Source organism: Pezoporus wallicus, unplaced genomic scaffold, assembly GCF_028554395.1.
Source record: "Pezoporus wallicus isolate ANWC-B61680 ecotype Strahan unplaced genomic scaffold, APGP_CSIRO_Pwel_v1 contig_14159, whole genome shotgun sequence".
Lineage (NCBI taxonomy): Eukaryota > Metazoa > Chordata > Aves > Psittaciformes > Psittacidae > Pezoporus > Pezoporus wallicus.
Genome location: NW_026642380.1, coordinates 336620 through 356157, shown reverse-complemented (window position 1 = coordinate 356157; position 19538 = coordinate 336620). Strand labels below are relative to the sequence as shown.

The window sequence follows — 19538 nt, the reverse complement described above, 5'->3', positions numbered from 1 at the left end:
AAAAAAACAACCTAGAAGAAAAGAAAAAACAGAGACAATGAAGGGACCCAGTGAAGAACAGGAAGACCCCAAAACTATTAGGATTTAGGTAATGGTCATATTAGTTACCGTATAATTAATATAAAAATAGTCATATTAACTACTGGTCAGAACTGTTGCATGAAGAAAGGGTGAGGAGCTTTGACTGTGAGGGTGTAATTGCCCAGGGATTTCTCTGTTTGGGGTCCCTCTTTGGAGTCATCCAGCTTGAGCTGCTCTGCATGTCAGAGACAAGAAAAAAGAGGCTTCCCTGTGTCTCTCTGCTCTCCCCAGTAGCGAGTTCTGCTGCAAGACCCAGTTTCTTAGAAGAAGTCCCTGGATCTCCTCACCTTGGAGGCACCCCAGAGCACAGCACATCCCTCTCAGCATACCCGCAGGGCCCAGGGATGACCATCAGCTTGTGAGAGCCCTCTGTGCACCAACACTGCTTTGGAGGCGTGCTCCCCATGTCATTGCTGGACCTCTGCCCTGACTGTGAGGGCATGAAGCCTGCCTCAGACCCAGCCTCCTGCGGTGATTTTGGCAACCGCAGGAGCTGTTGCTAGGGACGCAGGCTTCCATGAGCATCCAGGCTTGTCTGTGCTTGGGCACATCCCGGGGCAGGCACGACCCAGGAGCTGTTAGCAACAGAGACACGATGGGGAGAAGAGACCCCATGGCGGCAGCCAGGCGATGCTCTGAGCTGCTGCTGGCGGTGCGAGGACGCCGAGCCCCATCCCCTCCGCTCCATCCCCACCAAGGGCCGCTGGGCACCCACCCGGGCGGGACGCGGCACCACGCGGCGGCGCTGCCCGCGGGGCCGGCTCTGGTCCTGCCCCTCCGCTGGCTCCGCCCGCCGGCCTTCCCCCGCTGCCACACGGGCGGAGCGTGCGGGGAGCCCGCGGCGCTGCTGCAGCCGGAGCCGGGGCCGTGGCCGGGCCGCTCTGCTGGAGCCAGCGGAACCGGCTGCAGCTGCTGGCGGCGGTGGCGGAGCGGCAGCGGCGGCGGAGCGGCGGCGGGATGACCCTCAAGTCGGGGCGCAGCGCCAGCGCCGGCAGCATGCGGACCGCGCTGTCCGACCTCTACCTGGAGCACCTCCTGCAGAACCGGGCCAAGCCCGAGGTGAGCGGCGGCCGGAGGCAGCCCCGATCCGCCCCAGGAGCGGCGCCTCCGGGAGAGCGCGACTCCGACCCCCCCATCCCTCGGGCCCCTTCCCTGCCGAGGCCGGTCAGAGAGCCCCAGGGTGGCCCTTCCCATGTCCCCCTTTTCCCCTGCTGGCCCTTAGCTCAGCACCCTGCGCCCCGGGGGCCTCTCCATCCCGTCCTTCCCGCACGCACAAGGGGAGCAGGGCCCCTAAGGCAGAGACCCGGTGGCAGGCAGGCAGGCAATGGACACCCATGTATGAGCCTTGCATGTGGCACTGCTGGTTCCCAGCTCTCCAGGAGCAGGGCTGTTTGCTGGGGGTACCTTAGGGGAATGGTCAGCCAGCACGGCCGGGCAGGGAAGAAGGAGCTGAAGGCAGCAGGGGAGGAAGGCTTCAGCATCCTGCCACGGAGGAGCTTGTGCTTGTTTTGCTGCAAAGTTGTAGCTGGTCTGATCTGGAACTGCCTGTCACATGAGCTGATTCAGCTTGAGCAACATCCAGGTCTGCAGCATGGGCTGGAGGGGTGCTGGTGATCATGGTCTTAAGCCCCAGAGAAGGAGGATGCAGCCAGCCCCTCACACTCCGTCTCTGGCACAGGGAATGGGCTGGCACCCCACTTCCAGGGAAGGAGCCATGGGTTCTGCTTGGAGGGTTCCTTCCCCAGCCAGTGTCATCTGTGGTAGCTTGGGTACAGCCAGAAGAAGGTCAGCAGCTCCCAGTGCTAAACAGACAGTGCTTTTGTCCCAGCAGAGATTTTCATCTCTGAATAGGAGTCCCTGATGGAGCCATGGCATAATGTGCCTGGGCTGAGGGTTCATTGCAGCTGTGGGGAGCTTCAAAGAGCAGGGAGGAAATTGTCCTGTAGTGCTGTCCTTGGCCCATCCTGTTGGACACTGTGGCATCCAAAAGAGGCTTGTCTGATGTATCCCACACCAGTGGTTCGTGCACTTTTTATGGCTCAGCCTTGGCAGACTGCTTACAAAGAGGAAAAAGAAAGATAAAAAGCTTTTAAAGCCAAGTGGCTGGATCAGGCAGCTGCTGAGAGGAGCTCTGCCATCCCTCTGCCTGCAGGATCCAAGCAGAGGGCCTGCCTGGCTGCAGGCAAAGCAGGGATAAATCACCAATGGCAGGCAGGAGGGCATGCAAAATGTAGGAGCTGGCCTACAGCTCCCTGCTGCTACAGTATGTTTATTCCAATAGGGATAAAGAGAGAGATGGTAAACTGGGATCTGCCTTGGGTCTTTTAAGAGGAGCTCTGCAGAGCTGGCACCCAACAGGGGTTACATGTCCTGAGCTTGCCAGCCACTTGTGCTTGTTGTGGGCATACAGAGATGGTGCTGACCCATGGATGCTGTGGGCCCCTCTGTGGGAAAGGGGGGATATCACCCAGCAGCAGCTCTGGGGAGGGGAACTGGGTCCAGCTGCTCTTTGGCTGGAGTCAAACAGAGCAGCCGGGAGGTTTCTCTTCCCCATTTCTTGTGTTCCTCCCTTGACACGCAAGCCCTCGGTGCGTGGAAGCCGTGTTATTGCTAGAAAACAAGCCAAAGTGGAGGGAGCCACTTGCCTGCTTCCAGTGAGCCCATATCTTGTCCTTATCTCCCAGCTGACAAACACAGATGTACCAAAAGGTGTGGGCTTTATTCTCAGCTGTGCTCCTGGCTGTCAGGGTGCCCTGGGGCATGTTTCATTATCGCCTGTGACTCAATTGATCAGCTGTAAAATGGGCAGCAGATGTGACCTTTGGGAGTCTGGTAAAGAAAAAGTGGGTGCTTCTGGGGAGACCTGGGCCTGTGGGCGCAGAGGGGACACTGCGTATCCCTGTGGGCAGTGGTTCCTGACATCTACCTGGCACCAGCTCCAAAGCAAACCGAGGCCACGTTCCCAAGGGATCAAATCCTGAAGTGACTGTGGCCAAAACTAGTGGTTGAAAACTGAGCAAAACTTCTGGCCTTGACCAAAATGAAGTGTGGAGGGCTGGCTCCAGCCTTTCCATCCCAAATGCGTTTTCATTTCATGTTGCCATGTTCCAGTCTATGACGGCTTCTGGAGAGAAGTGGTTTTGCAGGGCTTGTTGTGGAAAGTGGGGATGGAGCGGCCGGGCAGCTCCTTGGGTTTCTGCTGTCAGTGCTGTGGCTTTACTGCCTCTCCTTTGGAGGTGACTGGTTTCATAAACACATCTGGAGGCTGCATCAGGTGGGAAAATGGAGCCTCAGAAAAACTGACTGTGCTCCCGTGAAAACCTGGCCCTTCCCCATTGCAGAACTCCATGATATGGAGTCAGTTTGAGGGTGTGCAGAGCTGGTGGCATCTTCTAACCTCCACAGCCGCTTGTACCCCTCTCTGTTCCCCTTCTGTCTGCAACGTATTGGTGTTGCTGGGGCCTTTTCCCAGTGTTAGCAATGTTTGATTCAAATGTCTTTCTGGTTTGTTGCTGGAAGGGGTCTTGTGTGAGGTTGCTCCTTGTGCTGGCAGACCTGAGAAGGCAATAGCCCCCAGCAGGGTTGAATTACTTCTAAATGCCCTGTTGCTTCTCAGCCCGCTGGAGCAGCCCAAAACCAGCTCCCAGAGTCAAGGCTGGGGTTTTGTTTTGCTAGTTTGCTCTTTTTACACATTGCTGTGTTGCTTAAGCCGTGCTGAGACTGTGATGCACACATCTGCTGGCTGGTGGGGGGGTGAGGTTGAAGCACTGGAGGGTGGGAGGAGAGATTGCTGGGCCAGGACACCTCTCCACCAAACAGCCACCATGCACCCATGGTAATTATAATGTGAGGGATAACGGTTCCTGGAGGGAGCTAGGATTCTGTGGCTCGCTGTGGGTAGCACAGCGTGTCTCCATGCCAGCCGAGAGGGTATGTAGGCCCAGGGGATCCCAGCTCCAGGATTCCCTCCTGTATCCGAGCTGCTGTACTTTGGGGGCCTGCTTGGTGAAGCCAGCAGCATCTGACCACATCCCCCCAGGGTGCCCTGCTCTCCCCCAACCACCCGGTGTTGAAACCTCTTGGTTCGAGCAGCAAGGAGAGCCCAGGAACCAAAGGTGCCCTTTGCACTGCGGTGCTGCTTTCCCCAAGTGCTGCTCCAGCCTCCTGCAAACAAGCTGCTGGTTAATGTTTGATGTGCCCGTGGCACGCAGCCCGGCTGAGCCAGCACAACAGCCAGAGCAACCCTGGCACAGGAGTGACCCCGCTGGGGACAGGACACCAAGGTCCTCGCCAAGGATTGCTCCACACCGATTGAATTCCCTCCTGAGGAATTCGCTGCCCTGCCCTCTGCCTTGAGATGTGAAATCCGGGCTCTTGAGGAAAAGGCAGGCAGGGAGCTGGGGCTCACCTCTTTGGAGCTGGTTGCGTTGCCACCGTTGCGCGTGAGGATCCGTGCCCTCAGCAGCCAGCTGCAAGGCACCTGTATGGCTGAGCAGCTCCCCTGGGTGCAGTCGCACAGCTCAGCCCCACAACCTCCTCGCCCCATATGTGCCCCCAGGCTGGCTCCAGCGGTGACCAGCTCAGAGCCAGCAGTGGCTGGTGGCCGCAGAGCCGGCTCTTAGCAGCACTCGCAGATGTTTCCTGCAGAGCAGAACGTAAGTAGCCGGGTATGGCCGGCTGCCAGCATGAACTGAAAGGCTCTTGAGGTCGCAGGCGATGCTGGGCCAAGCCAGACAAGAGCGTGGTGGCTGCTGGAAGAGCGCAGGGTGGGTGATAGGCACGGCTGGCTCACATGAGAGCCACACGCGTGTCCTGTGGCTGCTGGATGCCGAGCACCGGGGCTGGAATCTCCTGGTCCTCCTTGCGCGCCAGGCGTTTTCCCATCCCCGTCCACCGGCTGCCCAGTGTGGTCAGGAAAAGCCCACACCGTCCCAGCATGGCTCTGTCTGGGGGTCGGTGGAGGACCCTGCTGTGTTCAGAGCTGCCATTAAGTGACTGGTGGCATGGCAGCCGGTGCCTGGTGACAAGGCTCGCTCTGAGGGAGTCACCAGAGTGACAATAGTGCTGCGTCAGCACTGAGGGCTGGGTGCTTTCTCCAGCTCTCAGCAAAAAGCAAAGGTGAGGGCTGGGAGGCTCAGCTGGCAGGGGTGGTGGGGACAGTGACTCCCAACCCTTGGAGCAGGCTGTGCTTGGGACCTTGGTCACTGGGCTCTGCTGAGCCTGGAGCTTTGAAGCCAGGGATTGCATAGGGAAACGCTTTGCCAGGGTCTGACCAAGATAAGCGTGATCTGCGCTGACTCAAACCACCTCACGGGCACTTTGGCCTTGGGCAAGGCTGGAGAAGTTCCTCCTCCTCCTTCTCCCAGAGCTGGCTCAGCAGAGAGCTGGCTCTGGGCACCACACTGCTGGATCTGTCCCACTGCCCTGCACATGGTATGGTAGCAGCGTGCCCTGCTGGGGTTGGAAAGACAGGCTTGGGGGGGCATCTGGGCTGGGATTCAGCCTCCTCCTTCTCCCTGTTTAAGCCACTGGCAGCTGGAGCCCACGTGGTTGCTTTTTTTCCTCTGAGGAGGAGACTGGTTGGCTCTTTTATAAGTAGTTGGCTTAAAAATAAATCCCACATCTTCCCTGTTGCTGCAGTGTGGGCACAAGACTCCCTCCATCCTTTCTGTACCAGCCCAGACCCACCAGTGCTTAAGGTCAAGACTACGACAGTGCCCATGGTCCATCCCTCTCTACCAGTGCCTCTGTCCTGGGTAGTCCTGGCTCTGCTGCCTCTGCTCTCGGCTCCCTCCCTGCTTTCCACCACGGCACAGGGCTGGTCTCAGCTTGACAGCGCTCTGGCACATCCCTAACCAAGCCGATTCTGTTGTGGTTCAGTGCCGTGCCCGCGCCCCACCAGCCAATGCTTTTCACCCCAGTTGCACCCACATGGACCTCCCCACGGCCTGGCTGCACCTCACCCCTTGGCAGCAGTGGGGCTGCAGCCTCTGGCTCTGGGCTGGGTGCCTGCAGTGGGTGAGAGCAAGCCAGGGCAGAGGGTCAGGGCACCACTTCCCAGGCGCTGGCTTGGAGCCCAGGGCCCTGGCACTCCGCTGGATGCTGGCAGGGCGGCGTGCATCGAGGAGAAGTGTTGGCTGTGCCTGGCTGGGCACGGTGTGGCCGCGGTGCTGGTGCAGGACTACAGCAAGCGAGGACCTTGCTGGTGTCCCCGCAGGTTTGCTGGCTGTTGTTCCCAAGCTGGGCGCTGCTGGGAGCACGCTACAAACTGCACAAGAGCAGAGGGTTTCTCGTGGCTGAAAGCCCCTGCTTGGTTTCCCAGTGCTGGTCTGCTGCTAGGAGCTGGGGAGGGAAACAGGGAGTTTGTGGATTGACTGGGAGCACATTACCTTTGGTGCCTGGATGCGCGCATGGCTCCGCACTGTGTCGGTTGCCATTGATGTAGATGAGGAGAGGTTGAACTTGTGAGCTGAGCAAGAGCAGAGCTTGGCCCTGGTCTCAGGGGTGTCACAAACTGCTCCGTTCACTTGGTGAAGCTGTCCTGGGCTTTATGCTCTGCAACAAGCCAGCTGTGAGCCAAGTGCTGCTGCAAGACACAGGTAGGGTTTGGGACTTACTGATGCAGAAGATGATCAGCTGTGGACTCTTGGCTTCTGGTACCTGTAGCGTATCCAAAGTTTTCTTACCTCCTGTGTTTCCCAGGCTGGAAAACTGCAGATCAAGCCCACATCCATATCTTCGAGGCTGAAGCTCTTTCACAGAATCATAGAACATAGAATAGTTAGGGTTGGAAAGGACCTTAAGATCATCCAGTTCCAGCCCCTTGCCGTGCACAGGGAAACCTCACATTAAACCATGTCACCCAAGGCTCTGTCCAATCTAGATCCGAACACTGCCAGGGATGGAGCATTCACCACTTCTTTGGGCAACCCATTCCAGTGCCTCACCACCCTCACAGTAAAGAACTTCCTCCTCATATGCAGCCTGAACTCTTTTTCTTCTCTTGCTCTTCTAGTCCTGTCCTCCAGCCCATGGGTCTCTGCTCCCCTGTGTCCCACTTGCACCCCATGCACCCTAACGTGGTGGAGTAGCTCAGCCCCACAGCAGGGAGCCGGTACCCCCAGGCCCCTAAACGCCAGTGTTTGTTTTGCCCCGACAGGCCATCACTCAGTCCCCGAACGCCATCACTGAGGACATTTATACCAACGGCTCAGTGCCCGGGGGCAGCCCTTCCCACAGCAACGGCCGCGAGATGCGCAAGATACGCCTCGTCCAGTTCGAAAAGGTCATGGAAGAGCCCATGGTGAGAGCTGGCAAGATCCCAGTCCCAAGGCCTGGTGGCACCCGGGAGGGGCGGAGGGGCAGGTAGAACCGTGCCCACAGGCTGGCCTCAGGGGAAGCAGGAGATCACCGGAGCCCTTAGCCATGGGATGGAGGTGCTGGATCCTGCGAGTCCAACGTGGGAGCGAGTCCCGTCAAAGGGTGGTGATGCTTGTGCCAAGAGGAGCTGCGGGGGCTTTCCTAAGCCACTGCACAGCCCACCATGGACATGGGCAAGGAGAGGACTTTGCTGAGAGCACGGGAGCTCTTCCCCTGCAGCAAGCAGTCATGGGTTTTCCTGTCTTCCAGGGAATCACGCTGAAGCTCAACGACAAGCAGAGTTGCATGGTGGCCAGGATCTTCCACGGGGGCATGATTCACAGACAAGGTAACGAGGCCCTCATAGAGGCAGTGTGTGTGGCATGCACGTCTGCAGAGATAAGGTTGCCCCCCAGCACTGCTGGCTTTCCCCTGCGGTGAGGACATCGGTGTCCGTTCCTCCAGCAGGGATATGCCAGGAGCTCGGGGCTCGCTGGTCTGTCTGCATGGTTGGCATGTTAATGCACTGGAGGCTTTAGGGAGAAATAAAGGATAGGGGGAAGGGCTCTCCCAAAAAGGAACCAGAGACCGTCTGTCTCCATCTCGTGATGGGGTCACTGTAACAAGAGATGGGTCATACCCCAGAGACTGCATGGGAAGCTCTTCCCACTCCTAAAGTGCACAGGTGGGACAGGCTTGCTGTGGATTGGCTTTGCAGACCACGTGAAGGTGCCAAAAGACATAAATAGGTGCTATTTTCTGGTTTTGGGTCTTGCCAAGGGTACATGGAAATGAGATGTTCTGTGCTTAGAAGTAGTCCCTTTTCCAGCCTTGGATCCAAGTGGGAAGTCTGAGCTTACCCCTGCCAAAATAACATAGGAGTTATTCCAGTAACACTATTGGAGCTTGATTTTATAACAGTATATCTGAGGCTGTAATCTGGCTGGGTATATAAACTGAAACCACACACAGTCAAGACAGCTTCTGCTAAGGAGGCTGTCACTTGGCTGCAGGTGGGGTACATGGGGTTGAAACAGGTACTTTGATCAGTCTAAAGCACTGAAAGACACACAGTGGAAAGCAACCTGGTGACCTTCAAACTAGGTGAAGACCGTGTATTGGGTGGAGGGGCTTTAGTCCCATGTGCTTAGGTGACATGTGTGGCTCTATGGGCTCCAGACAAACACCCCAGTGTCCTGGCCACAGCTTGCCCAGGGGGTCGGAGGCTGGTGGAGCTGTGTTGGTTTGATGAGTGGCTCCTGTCCAGTCCTGCACTTTGATGTTTCTCCTGTTGCTGGCAGGCTCCCTTCACGTGGGTGATGAAATCATAGAAATCAATGGGCAGAGTGTGAGCAACCACTCAGTTGACCAGCTGCAAAAGATGCTGGTAGGTATCTGTGTTTGGCAGGGCTGTTCCCTAGGAAAGACCTCCTTTGGCCTGCAGATGTGCATGCTGGTTTAGCATTCACCCCCTCCTAGATACTAGAGCCAGCACACAGCTGCCTGCTGCAGCGTGGTGTGGCTGTACCAGGGTACTGTGATACAGCTGAGCACCAGGTCTCCATACAGCCTTGGTGGTCTGTGCTTGCTGCTTGTTTCTGGCCCTGGGAGCAGCAGTGAAGGCTGTTGGCTGGGGCCCTGACATGCTGATGTGCGTGGGGCTTGGAAACCACCTCTCCTTGCCAAGGCTGCTGTGCAACTCCAGACCAGGGGCTGGCTGCTCTTGCAGCCCTGAGGCTCTCCTATGGGTCTCCTTGGTGCTGTTTTCTTGCTGTTGAGGTCATGGTGACCCTGATAGGCCCTTGCTGGAGATAGCTTTGTGCCATGCTCCTTTCCTGCCTGGTGGGACATCCTTGCTCCAAGGAGGAGCTTGTCTTTGCCTCCTGAGAATGGTTGGCCCAGGAGGCCCCTCCAAGCCTCCAAGTGTGGTCTTGGTGTGGAGCAACAGTGGCTTGTGGCAGGCAAGGGAGTGCTGTGCCTCTAATGTCACCAGGAGGGAAGGAGGCTGCTGCCTCCAGGCACCACTTCCTCCAACTCTTCTTTCTCGCCTTCCTTCACTAGAAAGAAACCAAGGGCATGGTCTCAATAAAAGTCATTCCCAACCAGCAAAGCCGCCTGCCTGCTCTCCAGGTAAGTGCAGCCTCCAGACCCACTGTGCTGGGACATGGGACATGGCTTGTGGGGCTGGGGAGGGACCAGAGCAAAGCGCAGGGGACCAGTGCTGGAGAGAGAGCTGTGCTGAGCCCTGGGGATGGCTGCCAGTGAGGATGAAGGGACCTATCCTGTGCTTACATTGCTGCAAAGGAGCAGATTTCGGCCCTATTTCCCCAATATGTATGTAGGGATGCTGGCTCCCGAGCCGCAGCGGTACATGCATGCAGTGTTTGGTGATGATAAAGCAGCGGCTTGGGCACACCAGGAAGCGTCAGAGAGTTTCCTGCCACCTTCAGAGCCGCAGCCGTTAGAGCCACATCCCCCTGGCAGGGCCACAGCAGCTCCTCCCAGGCTCTGGCTGCTCCGCACCGTCCCTGATGCTCAGTGCATCAGTGCAGGGAGGGTGGCGCAGGTCCGGATGCCACCAGCGCGCTTGTGAGCAGCGAGTGGGAGGACGGAAGCGCCGGGGGAGAGGAAGGCAGCTCCTTGTGCTGCCTCTGCTGGGGTGGGGGTGATGTGCTGCGACACGGTGACACTGCCTGGCTCTGCCTTTGGAGTCCTGCTGCGGCTCAGGATGCTCAGGACAGGGGAGGGCTGGCTCCTATGCCAAGGGTTCGGTGGCTGGGATGCAGGATGCTGTCCTGTCTCTGGGTGCAGGAGCCAATCCCAATGCAGGCACCGCATCATGGACAGGCAGGAGTGGGAGAGGAGCTCAGAGGCAGAGGGATGAGCTGGGGGAGCCCATGGCACCCTCTTTCCTTACGCAGAGCAGTGACATGTGAACATGATGACAACTGAAAGCTGCCTCCGTGGCTTGCTCAACAAACATTGTCCCCATTCCAGCTTACCCAGCCTTGCATGTGTTTGTTTATCAAACAGCCCCATGCCTGTCCTGCTGTCCGTCTGCCCTCCCTGGCCTGACCCAGCCAGCTCAGTGCCAGGGGAAAAGCTACCTCTGAGGGGAAGAACACAGCTGCTGACTCACCCAACACTGGCCACGGGCTCAGGGAAGGACACAGGGAACAAACTCCTTCCAGCAGCAGCAGTTGTCCTTCCTCTTGCTGTGCCCAGGGCCGTGGTGCTGTCAGCTCATGGGCTGCCTGCGTCTCTGCTTGTTGCAGTCCACTGCTGAGAGTGTTCTTCTCTTTCACTGGATCCCTGTGATGACCTTCATCCCAGGGCCTGGCAGGCAGGACAGTGCAGGTCCCGGCATCACAAACCCTGCTCACCTGGCTTGCCCTGCAGCCTGGTAACCAGCTACTTTGAGGCCCCTGAGTGTCTCTTGGGGCAGGGCTGCTTGGAGGATCCTAATGCACTGACCACTGTGGGCTCTCGAGGTCACCTCCAACCTGTTCCGAGGCACAAACAGCAGCCTTCTGGCTATAAAGACTAGGGCTTCCTATGCTGGAGCCTGCTTGGTACCTGGGCTTCTAGCTAGCATTTGGAGCTGGCCCGTTGCAGTCTGTGTGAGATGCCTGGAGCTGTCTGATGCTGACTCCGAATAGGTGTAAGGCAGGGTCTTTCTTTGTCTGCCTTGGTGTACTGGGGCTTGTGGGAGCAGAGGGCTCCAGGCAGTGCTTGCTGTGCATCCCTCGTGTGTATGTGTTGGTGGCCATCTTCCTGGTGCCAGAGAGTGCTTTCAAAGCAAGCATCAGTCCTTATCCTGAAAGGAGATTCCACTCTTATTGTCTCCCATTGTGAGCTCTCATGTCACAGCTTGATCCGTATGCTCTGCTTTTCTGGCACTGAAAGGGAGCCATTATTCATGTCCTGCTGGCCCTGTGCCTCCAGCAGCAGGGCTGAAGGAGGACCCACTGTGGGACATGGTTTTCCTGTGGAACAAGGACAGCATGGTTTACCCTACCCAGTGAGGATGAATTTCCAGGCCCTGCCTATCTCACCTGAGCACAGGACATAGGCATCACCCCACAGGAATCCCTTTGCCCCTTTGCTACGTGCTGCGTTTCTGGGACAAATAACTTGATAGGGTGCCCATGTCAGGGACACGTTGCAGCTGCAGCAGCGTTTCAGGTGAGGAACCGTTCACCCAGGCACCGAGAGCAAACGGCAGTGCAGAAGACACTGGGTGCACACGCGTGCTCTGCCCTCCTCCCAGGGATAGGTGACTCTCATCCATCCTGTTGCTCCCTGACAGTCTGTTCTTCCTGAGCAGCTCCATGTGCAAAAGGCTATAATGCCATTCCTTGCCTGACCATGCAAAGATATTCAGGGGCTGTGAGAGCCCAAGGAGGGCTTGAGGCTGTGGGAGGCAGCAGCATCATCTGCCCTGGTGGCAGCAGGCACTGCAGGCTCCCTCCCAAAGAGGGAGGGGACAGGGAAGGGCCACTTTCCCATGCTTTCCTGGTGCCCGGGGCTTGCCCAGCCCCAGGATGGTGGCACAGTGGCCTGGGAGCAGCAGCAGCTCATTTGCCATTGCAGCTGCGAGGAACATAATGTGAGAGCAGCTGATGCTGAAGAGGCCGGGACAGACCTAGGCAGGGGCATTGCAGGCTGGGCTCCCCGAGGGCCCTGTGCCATGCAGTGGGGTGCACGGTGCTGGGGAGAGGCCAGGGCACAGCAGCTGGGGATTGAGATGTGGCTGTCCCTGCAGTCCCCAGGACATGGGATTGCAGGGGACACTGTTTTGATGGCTTCTCTCTGCTCACCCCATTGCAGCTCCTGTGTTGGTCTCCCCTCTGGCTGGTTCAGCTCATTGACATCGTGCAGCAGTGTAGTGGGGGGACTACATGTCAGGGTCCAAGGTCAAGCTGTGGAGCGTGCTAGAGGTTGCAGTTGTTTCAATGGATCCCAGTAGGGCCAAGATGCCATCCTCCTTCTTTCTTCCCTCCTCCCTCTTCCCAGCATGTCTCACTGCAGCTCCGTGCTCATGAGCTTCCCCCCCAAGGCTTCGTGCATCTCCTTTCTCCCTACCTGGCCTCATGGGGTGTGCAAAGCAGCAGGGGCTGGGATCAGCCACCCTGCATGCCCGTGCTGATGCCAGCCTGCTCTCTCTTTGGCAGATGTTCATGAGGGCGCAGTTTGACTATGACCCCAAGAAAGACAACCTGATCCCCTGCAAGGAAGCGGGGCTGAAGTTTCAGACTGGTGACGTGATTCAAATCATAAACAAGGATGACAGCAACTGGTGGCAGGGCCGGGTGGAGGGCTCCTGCACCGAGTCGGCAGGACTCATCCCTTCTCCAGAGCTGCAGGAGTGGTAGGTGCCTGGGGTTGGTCTGGATCTGGGAGCGGAGGTGGGAACAGTGACCATGCGCTACGGGGAGCGTGGCTGCGTTGGGTAACACCAGTGTCAGTGCTGGGAAGAGGAGGCAGATGTCTCCTTCGTCTGCCACAGGGTGAGCCTTTACCTGTCCCAGCAGCCACCCTTGCATGCCTGAGGGACAATCCCACTGCTCCCCTGGGGCCTGGGGTGATGGCCGGGCTATGGTGGTGTTCTCCTCTCTTGGCAGGCGTGTGGCGAGCGTCACCCAGTCCGGTCAGAGCGAATCCCCGAGCTGCAGCCCCTTTGGGAAGAAGAAGAAGTGCAAAGATAAATACCTGGCCAAGCACAGCTCAAGTGAGTGTGAGCGGGGTGGTGGGCTCCATCCCCAGTGCTGGCCATCACCCCTGCCTCTGGGACAGATGTGTCCATGGAGTCAGACCAAACAGCCCAGGCACCGAGCTTCTGTGCTCTTGCAGTGACAGCCACTATGGCTCTTGGCACTAGGCTCCTTGGGAGGCTGGGCTCCTGAGGCTCAGACCCCATGGGCTGCTGACTGCAGTTAGGGAGCAGCCTGAACTGCTCCTCACAACTGCTGTGTCCCCAGTGGGGCAGGGACCCTGCGAACACCCTGTGCTAAGCACGCCTCGTGCCAGGCGGGTCCCTGAGGATGTGCTGGCTCCCAGCCTGGCCCACAGCTCCGACCAGGAACAAACAAGGCCATAAATCAGCAAAATAAATAAAGCTCCCCCAGCAACAAGCTCCCTGCTGCCTCCCCATGCAGCTCCCAGCTCCTGCTGTCCTGAGCTGTTACTGAGTGAGAGCTGCCCTGGCTTCTCCTTTGGTGGCTGCTGGTCCAGCTCCCCATAGCCCTCCGCAAGATGCCCTATTCCCCAAGCAGGGATGAGCTCCCAGCCCAATCCTGATGCTCCCTCCATTTGCCCAAGGACCTGCCTTTGGTCTGACACACACATAGCCCTGCTGCTGCAGCCAAACCAGCTCTGACCACTCTTGTTTCTCCTCTGCTCCAGTTTTTGACCAGCTGGATGTGGTTTCCTATGAGGAGGTGGTGAGGCTGCCTGCCTTCAAGAGGAAGACTCTGGTGCTCATCGGTAGGTCCTGTGTGCCGCGGGATCCTGGGGGGACCGTACAGGGCTGGGGCAGTGTGGCCCTTAGTGAGCTCTGGGGAGCATTTCTTCTACCTGGAGCAGGCACCAAGCAGGCTGACCTCCACGTGGCACTGCACGTGGTCTGGCATCTGCACTGCAATGCTGGGCTTGGGTTAACTCAGGAGTTTCTAGTTCCCGGGTGTCTTTAGGGGTGACTCCTACTGAAAGCAGCTCTGGTCTGCCCAGCTGCCTTTGGGGCAAGCACTCAAGCACTGTGGGTGCTGAGCACTATGGCCATGGGCAGCCCAGCTCAGCAGGCACCAGTCCATTCTCCAGCTGGGGCTATGGGGGAGTGTGCCCAGGGCAGGGAGTGCCACTTCCAGGGCTGGAAACCACCACAGACCAGCTCAGGCAGCAGGTCCTGGACAAGGCTGTGGGAGCTCTGCACCGTTCCTCAGGCTTCCCCAAGCCCATCTCCAGCTTCCATCCCTCCTTGTCTGCAGGGGCCAGCGGCGTGGGCCGTAGCCACATCAAGAACGCTCTGCTCAGCAACAACCCGGACAAGTTCATGTACCCACCCCCTTGTAAGTACCCAGGGCAGAGGCACAGGACACGCTTCTTGTCACCTCCTCGAGCCAGGGCCTTCTGACAGCAGATGGGACACAGGGAGATATTCCTTGCCACCAAGACCCTGATGTTGGAGGCCACCCTGTCTGCTGTCCCATGGGCTGAGCCTGCCAATGGCTGCAGGGTTGCTGCCACCTGCATTGCAGACACCTCACTCATTGCATCCTAACAGCTCTCATTGGGCTTGCTGAGTTCCCTAATTGCCTCAAGCAGGAAAGGGGATTAGTACAGCCAAGTCTTGAGGGCCTCTGTGCGCTAGCCTCCTGCTCAACAAGGGAAGGCAGGATGCCCAGGTCATCCAGAGCAGAGCATTCCCGCTCTGCTCTGTCCCCTGTTCCTTCTGGGCACCAGCACCCACCATGTCCCTCTCTGTGCAGACACCACACGGCCCCAGAAGAAGAATGAGGTGGATGGGAAGGACTACTACTTTGTGTCCACCGAGGAGATGACCCGGGACATCTCAGCCAACGAGTTCCTGGAGTTTGGAAGCTACCAGGGAAACATGTTTGGCACCAAGTTTGAAACAGTGCACAAGATCCATCAGCAGGACAAGGTCGCTATTTTGGACATTGAGCCTCAGGTAGGGAGCAGGGGATGGGGTGGCCACCAATCGAAGTCCCTGTGCGCTGGCTGTCACTGTCCCTGCCCTCCCCTTGCCCACCCACCCTTCACAAAGGAACAAGCCAGGGAGCGCTGGGGCGGCATTTCCATTCCCACATGTGAGTGCAGTGAGGATGTTCCCTGTCACAGCACACATCTGGCTATGACAGCAGGGCCAGGCTGCCACGGGAGGTGCAGGGCCAGCACCGGCCTCATACAAGGTCCCTTTCCCCTCTCCAGCACCAAGTGTGTGAGTGCTGCTTTGCACTGTGTCCAGTACCCAGCTCAGAGCAGGCTGGGGATGCCCTTCTATCCTCCCCATGGAAACCCTCTGGTAACTGCACCCTTCTCTCTCTCCCCAGACCCTGAAGATCGTCCGCACAGCCGAGCTCTCCCCATTCATAGTGTTCATTGCCCCAACAGACAAGGCAGAGCAGGTGAGTGGCAGGGCACTGAGCCCGAGTTCTGCTCAGGCAGAACTGCAGCAGTCAGGGCTTGCTCTCTGCTCCGTATCAGCTTCTTCTGCTGCATTGATCCTTGTGGTCCAGGAGAGCAGACCTGAGAAACAGGAACTGGTGATTCCTGCAGCTGTAGACTCCCTCCCAGACTGACACCCCCCAACAACCCTTATGCTTGCAGTATACTTAGTGCTTAACATGTAGTGGGGTGTCCAGCCCAGCACCGAGGGCCATCTCCAGCTGCAGCAGTGCTGCAGAGCAGGAACATTTATCCTGCCATTGGCTATGCAAATGGGACACACATAACAGCAGCTCCTTTCATTCTCTGCCTCATTAAGCTGCTCATCTCTCCAAAACTGGGATGAAAGCAGCACTGATGCTGCAGTTAACTCATGCAGCACCACAAGGCTAGCAGCCACACTGCCATTGCCCAGGAAGCCCCTGATGCAGGGCTGCAGAGAGCAGTGCTGCCTGCCCTGCCAAGACACAGGACCAGCTCCCAAAAGGGCTCACCTCTGCGGGGAAATGGGAAGTGATGGGAGAACAGGGAAACCCACAGAGCAGCGCTCCTCCTGGTCTTGTGTCCAGGGGCTTTCCCCCAGGACACAGGGAAATGGACTGAAGATGAGAGAGGGGAGATTCAGATTAGGCATTAGGGAGAAGTTCTTCCCTGTGAGGGTGCTGAGGCACTGGCACAGGGTGCCCAGAGAAGCTGTGGCTGCCCCATCCCTGGCAGTGTTCAAGGCCAGGTTGGACACAGGGGCTTGGAGCAAGCTGCTCTAGTGGAAGGTGTCCCTGCCTGTGGCAGGGGTTGGAACTGGATGAGCTTTGAGCTCCCTTCCAACACAAACCATGCTGTGATTCTATGTCCAGACAGCACCACCTCTCCCAGTTTGCTAATTTGGGGTCCATAAAGCTTAAAGTAACAGCTTGCAGGGCAAGTGTTTATGCAGCAGAGCAAGCATCCCACAGGCATTTAACAGCACGGTGAACACAGAGGGCTGCAAAGCCAGTTGCAGAAGGCTGGGGGGGCAAATGCCAGGCCAGGAAGGGCAGTGGGCAGCCTGCTGCATCCCACCCCACGGCTGCCTCCAGGCAGAGGAGCTGGCTCTGCCGCAGTGGGCAGGGCCAGCCCTGCTGGTGCAGGCACTATATATAGCTGCTGCTGCAGCTCAGGTAGCTGCTTACCAGGAGGGATGCAACAGAGCCAAAACGTGAGCTGGCAGAGCTCATAGGAGCCAGGCACACTGCTTATTGCCCACTCCATGAGCTGCTGGGCAGCACACAGCAGAGCTCAGCAAGAACTGCACCCCAAGCTCTTTGCCCATCTCCAGGCACAGAAGCAGGGAGCTGCTTGCATTTCAAGCTCTGTTGGTGACATGAAGTGGAAATGAGTCTGGACTTTGCTATTGAGGGGCACACAGAGACATGCTGCTGGGATGCCCCTGCTAGCTGCGGCGCTGTGCAGAACAGCCACACTGGCTGAAGGAGGCAGGCAGCTTTGCTTTTACTATGACAAAATCTATCCCAGCCAAAAGCTGCCTGCTAGCTGGTGCTGCCCAGGTCAAGAGCCAGTGGGGAGAGACCATCCTGCAGGGATCCTACCTCGAAACCAGCCTCAGGTCTCAAGCTGGCTCCACTGCATAGTGTAGTAATGGGCAGCCTGCTGCTCAGTGAACCTTCTCCTCCTAGGGAGCTGCCACAAAGCATTTCAAAGATCAGTACCAGACCAATGTGCAACAGCTCTGTCATCACTCCAGCAGATAACCTGATGCTCTCAGCGTGGCACAGAAGTCCAGCAAAACCCCCAGACACACACTCCCAGAGACAATGCACCAGCTCCTATCTTGTCAGACTGCATGGATGCTCTGATGCTTAGCAACCACTTGAGCCGTTTTGGTGGTAGTTGGAGGGAGTTTGGCTGCTGGGGCGGGCTGTGAAATTCCCCTCCTCCCTCCCCAGCCTCCTGATCCACTGTCCTGTTTCTTGCAGACAGAGGCTTTGCAGCAGCTCCGGAAGGATTCGGAGAGCATCCGGAGCCGATACGCACACTACTTCGACCTCTCGCTGGTCAACAACGGGGTGGAAGAAAGCCTCCAGCTGCTGCAGGAAGCCTTTGAGCAGGCCTGCAACTCCCCACAGTGGGTGCCTGTCTCCTGGGTCTACTGAGGGCATCCAACCCCAGCCGCTTCCCATCAGCCATCCTGCAGCCATGGGGAGAAACCTCCTCAGCTTTCCCTGATCCACACACAGCCCAGCACAACTCCCTTCCTCTGCTGCTCCACGGACATGGTCTCAATTGGGTGACACACACAACAGGATCCCAAGGGAACACAGGACAGGGAATGCCCAGGGGACAGCTGCCTCCCTGGGTACCACAATGCAGTGTTAAGTTAAATGGCTACAGCCAAGCTCAGAGCATCCCGTTAGCTCAGAGCACAGCTCCCACCTCACTGGGTAGGGGAAAGCGAAGTCCTGCTGGAGCACCCAGATGATCTCTGCATCAGTCCCAAGGGAAGTGAAAGAGCAGAGGCTTTGCAGGCAGATGTCCCCTACCATGAGCACACTGCCACAAACACCTCAACAGCCTGGCTGGAGGCTGCAAGGAAACCCACACCTTAGGAGGCTTCACACAGAACACACCAGCGCTCCTATATCTAAGGGTTCCTCCTCACACATGGGAAAGAGCAGGAAAAGGAGAGCATGGATTTGATGCTGGTGGCATGGAGCTGCCACCCCCAGGCAGGCCTCAGCCCACGTTCTGAGGCTGGAACTATGCGATTCCCCCTGTGCAACTGTAGCTGTAAAAACTCAGTGTATTTCAGCTCTCACTGTGCAGCTTGGATTGTTACCGCCTCAGCAGCAGCCAAGGAAGTCCCAGGGACTAAACCCCAGAGGGACAGACAAGTTCAATGGGTAAATCTAGCCACAAGTAGCAGTTGCATGCAATAGAAACAGCATCTCTACAAAGATCATCCAGGCATGCTTTTTGTAGGGTGTACTTGCACACTGTATGTGAACATAAAAGCCATCCCTGCAAAGGGGATACTCCTGCAGGAGTATAGTGAAGCACAAACCCCACCGTGACCATGTCTGGGAAGCACCACCCTGGCTCCTGGGCAAACCATAGCCATCATTTCGGTGAACTCTCTCATTTGTGTGTTCAGCAGTCAGCTAAGGGAAAGGAGTTCAGAAGTCTTGTGCGGTTCTTAAAGGATGCCAAAAATGCAATCGATGTGCAATAGAGACCTTTGTTCTGATCCACTGCAGGGAAACAATGAGCAGCAATAAACGTGTGCTGAGACATTGCCATGACTGGTGTTGTACCTCTTCCTCTGAGCACTTCCTGGAAGTCTGTTCTCACCTCTCTGCCCCTAACACACAAGGTTGGGCAGGCCAGCACCAAAAAGTCCCTCCAGCAACCATCAGACCTCTGCAGCACAGGCAAAGGAGGAAAGAGAACACGCAGCTTCCAGGCACATCTTTGTACACACGTGGGTTTTACCCACGTGGAGGGTGGCCCCATGGCATCTGTGAAGTCCTGACCAGCAACAAAGGCCCCTCTGGTCAAGGTCCACATCAGCATGACCCCTTTCCCTGCACCAGCAGCTTCTTCAGCAGAGCAGCACAAAGGCTGGGCAGAAGGGGCAACCGTTTACCTGCCCTGCTGCAGCACGCACATGCATTAAGCTGCCTCCCCTCCCCAGGAACAGACCACTGATCTCTTACAGGAGGCAGATGAGGAAGGAAATCACCTGTTCAAAAATAGGGCTTTTATTTTTATGTAAAAAAGAGTAAATAAAAATGGACTTTTTTTCTTTCTGCTCAGGTTCGGGCAGCCACCAGCTGCTGGCCCCACTGCCTGCGTGTATCTCTAGCATTGGAGGGGAGAAAAGTCAGAAAAGCAATGCATGAGGCCAAGACAAGCGT

The 19538-nt window shown here is 57.3% G+C and overlaps 2 protein-coding genes across 2 annotated transcripts in view; one reads left to right on the top strand and one right to left on the bottom strand.

Moving 5' to 3' along the window:
• Nucleotides 1–19538, bottom strand: part of FUNDC2 (FUN14 domain containing 2) — a 162210-nt gene that overhangs the window by 42061 nt on the left and 100611 nt on the right. The gene's annotated exons all lie outside the window — the stretch shown is intronic.
• MPP1 (MAGUK p55 scaffold protein 1) lies at nt 890–17930 on the top strand. The gene is made up of 12 exons (XM_057429652.1): nt 890–1140; nt 7241–7384; nt 7711–7789; nt 8742–8827; nt 9502–9570; nt 12615–12811; nt 13065–13171; nt 13846–13926; nt 14427–14507; nt 14928–15130; nt 15513–15587; nt 17601–17930. The coding sequence occupies exons 1-12, from the start codon at nt 1039–1041 to the stop codon at nt 17775–17777; spliced, it is 1401 nt and encodes a 466-aa protein (XP_057285635.1). The 5' UTR covers nt 890–1038; the 3' UTR covers nt 17778–17930.

Excerpts from the sequence above, each read along its gene's own strand:
- MPP1 (XM_057429652.1), top strand. The coding sequence starts at position 1,039 with ATGACCCTCAAGTCGGGGCGCAGCGCCAGCGCCGGCAGCATGCGGACC. Across the intron at positions 9,571-12,614 it reads GCCGCCTGCCTGCTCTCCAG|ATGTTCATGAGGGCGCAGTT; the intron begins GTAAGTGCAGCC and ends TCTCTTTGGCAG. Across the intron at positions 15,131-15,512 it reads TTTTGGACATTGAGCCTCAG|ACCCTGAAGATCGTCCGCAC; the intron begins GTAGGGAGCAGG and ends CTCTCTCCCCAG.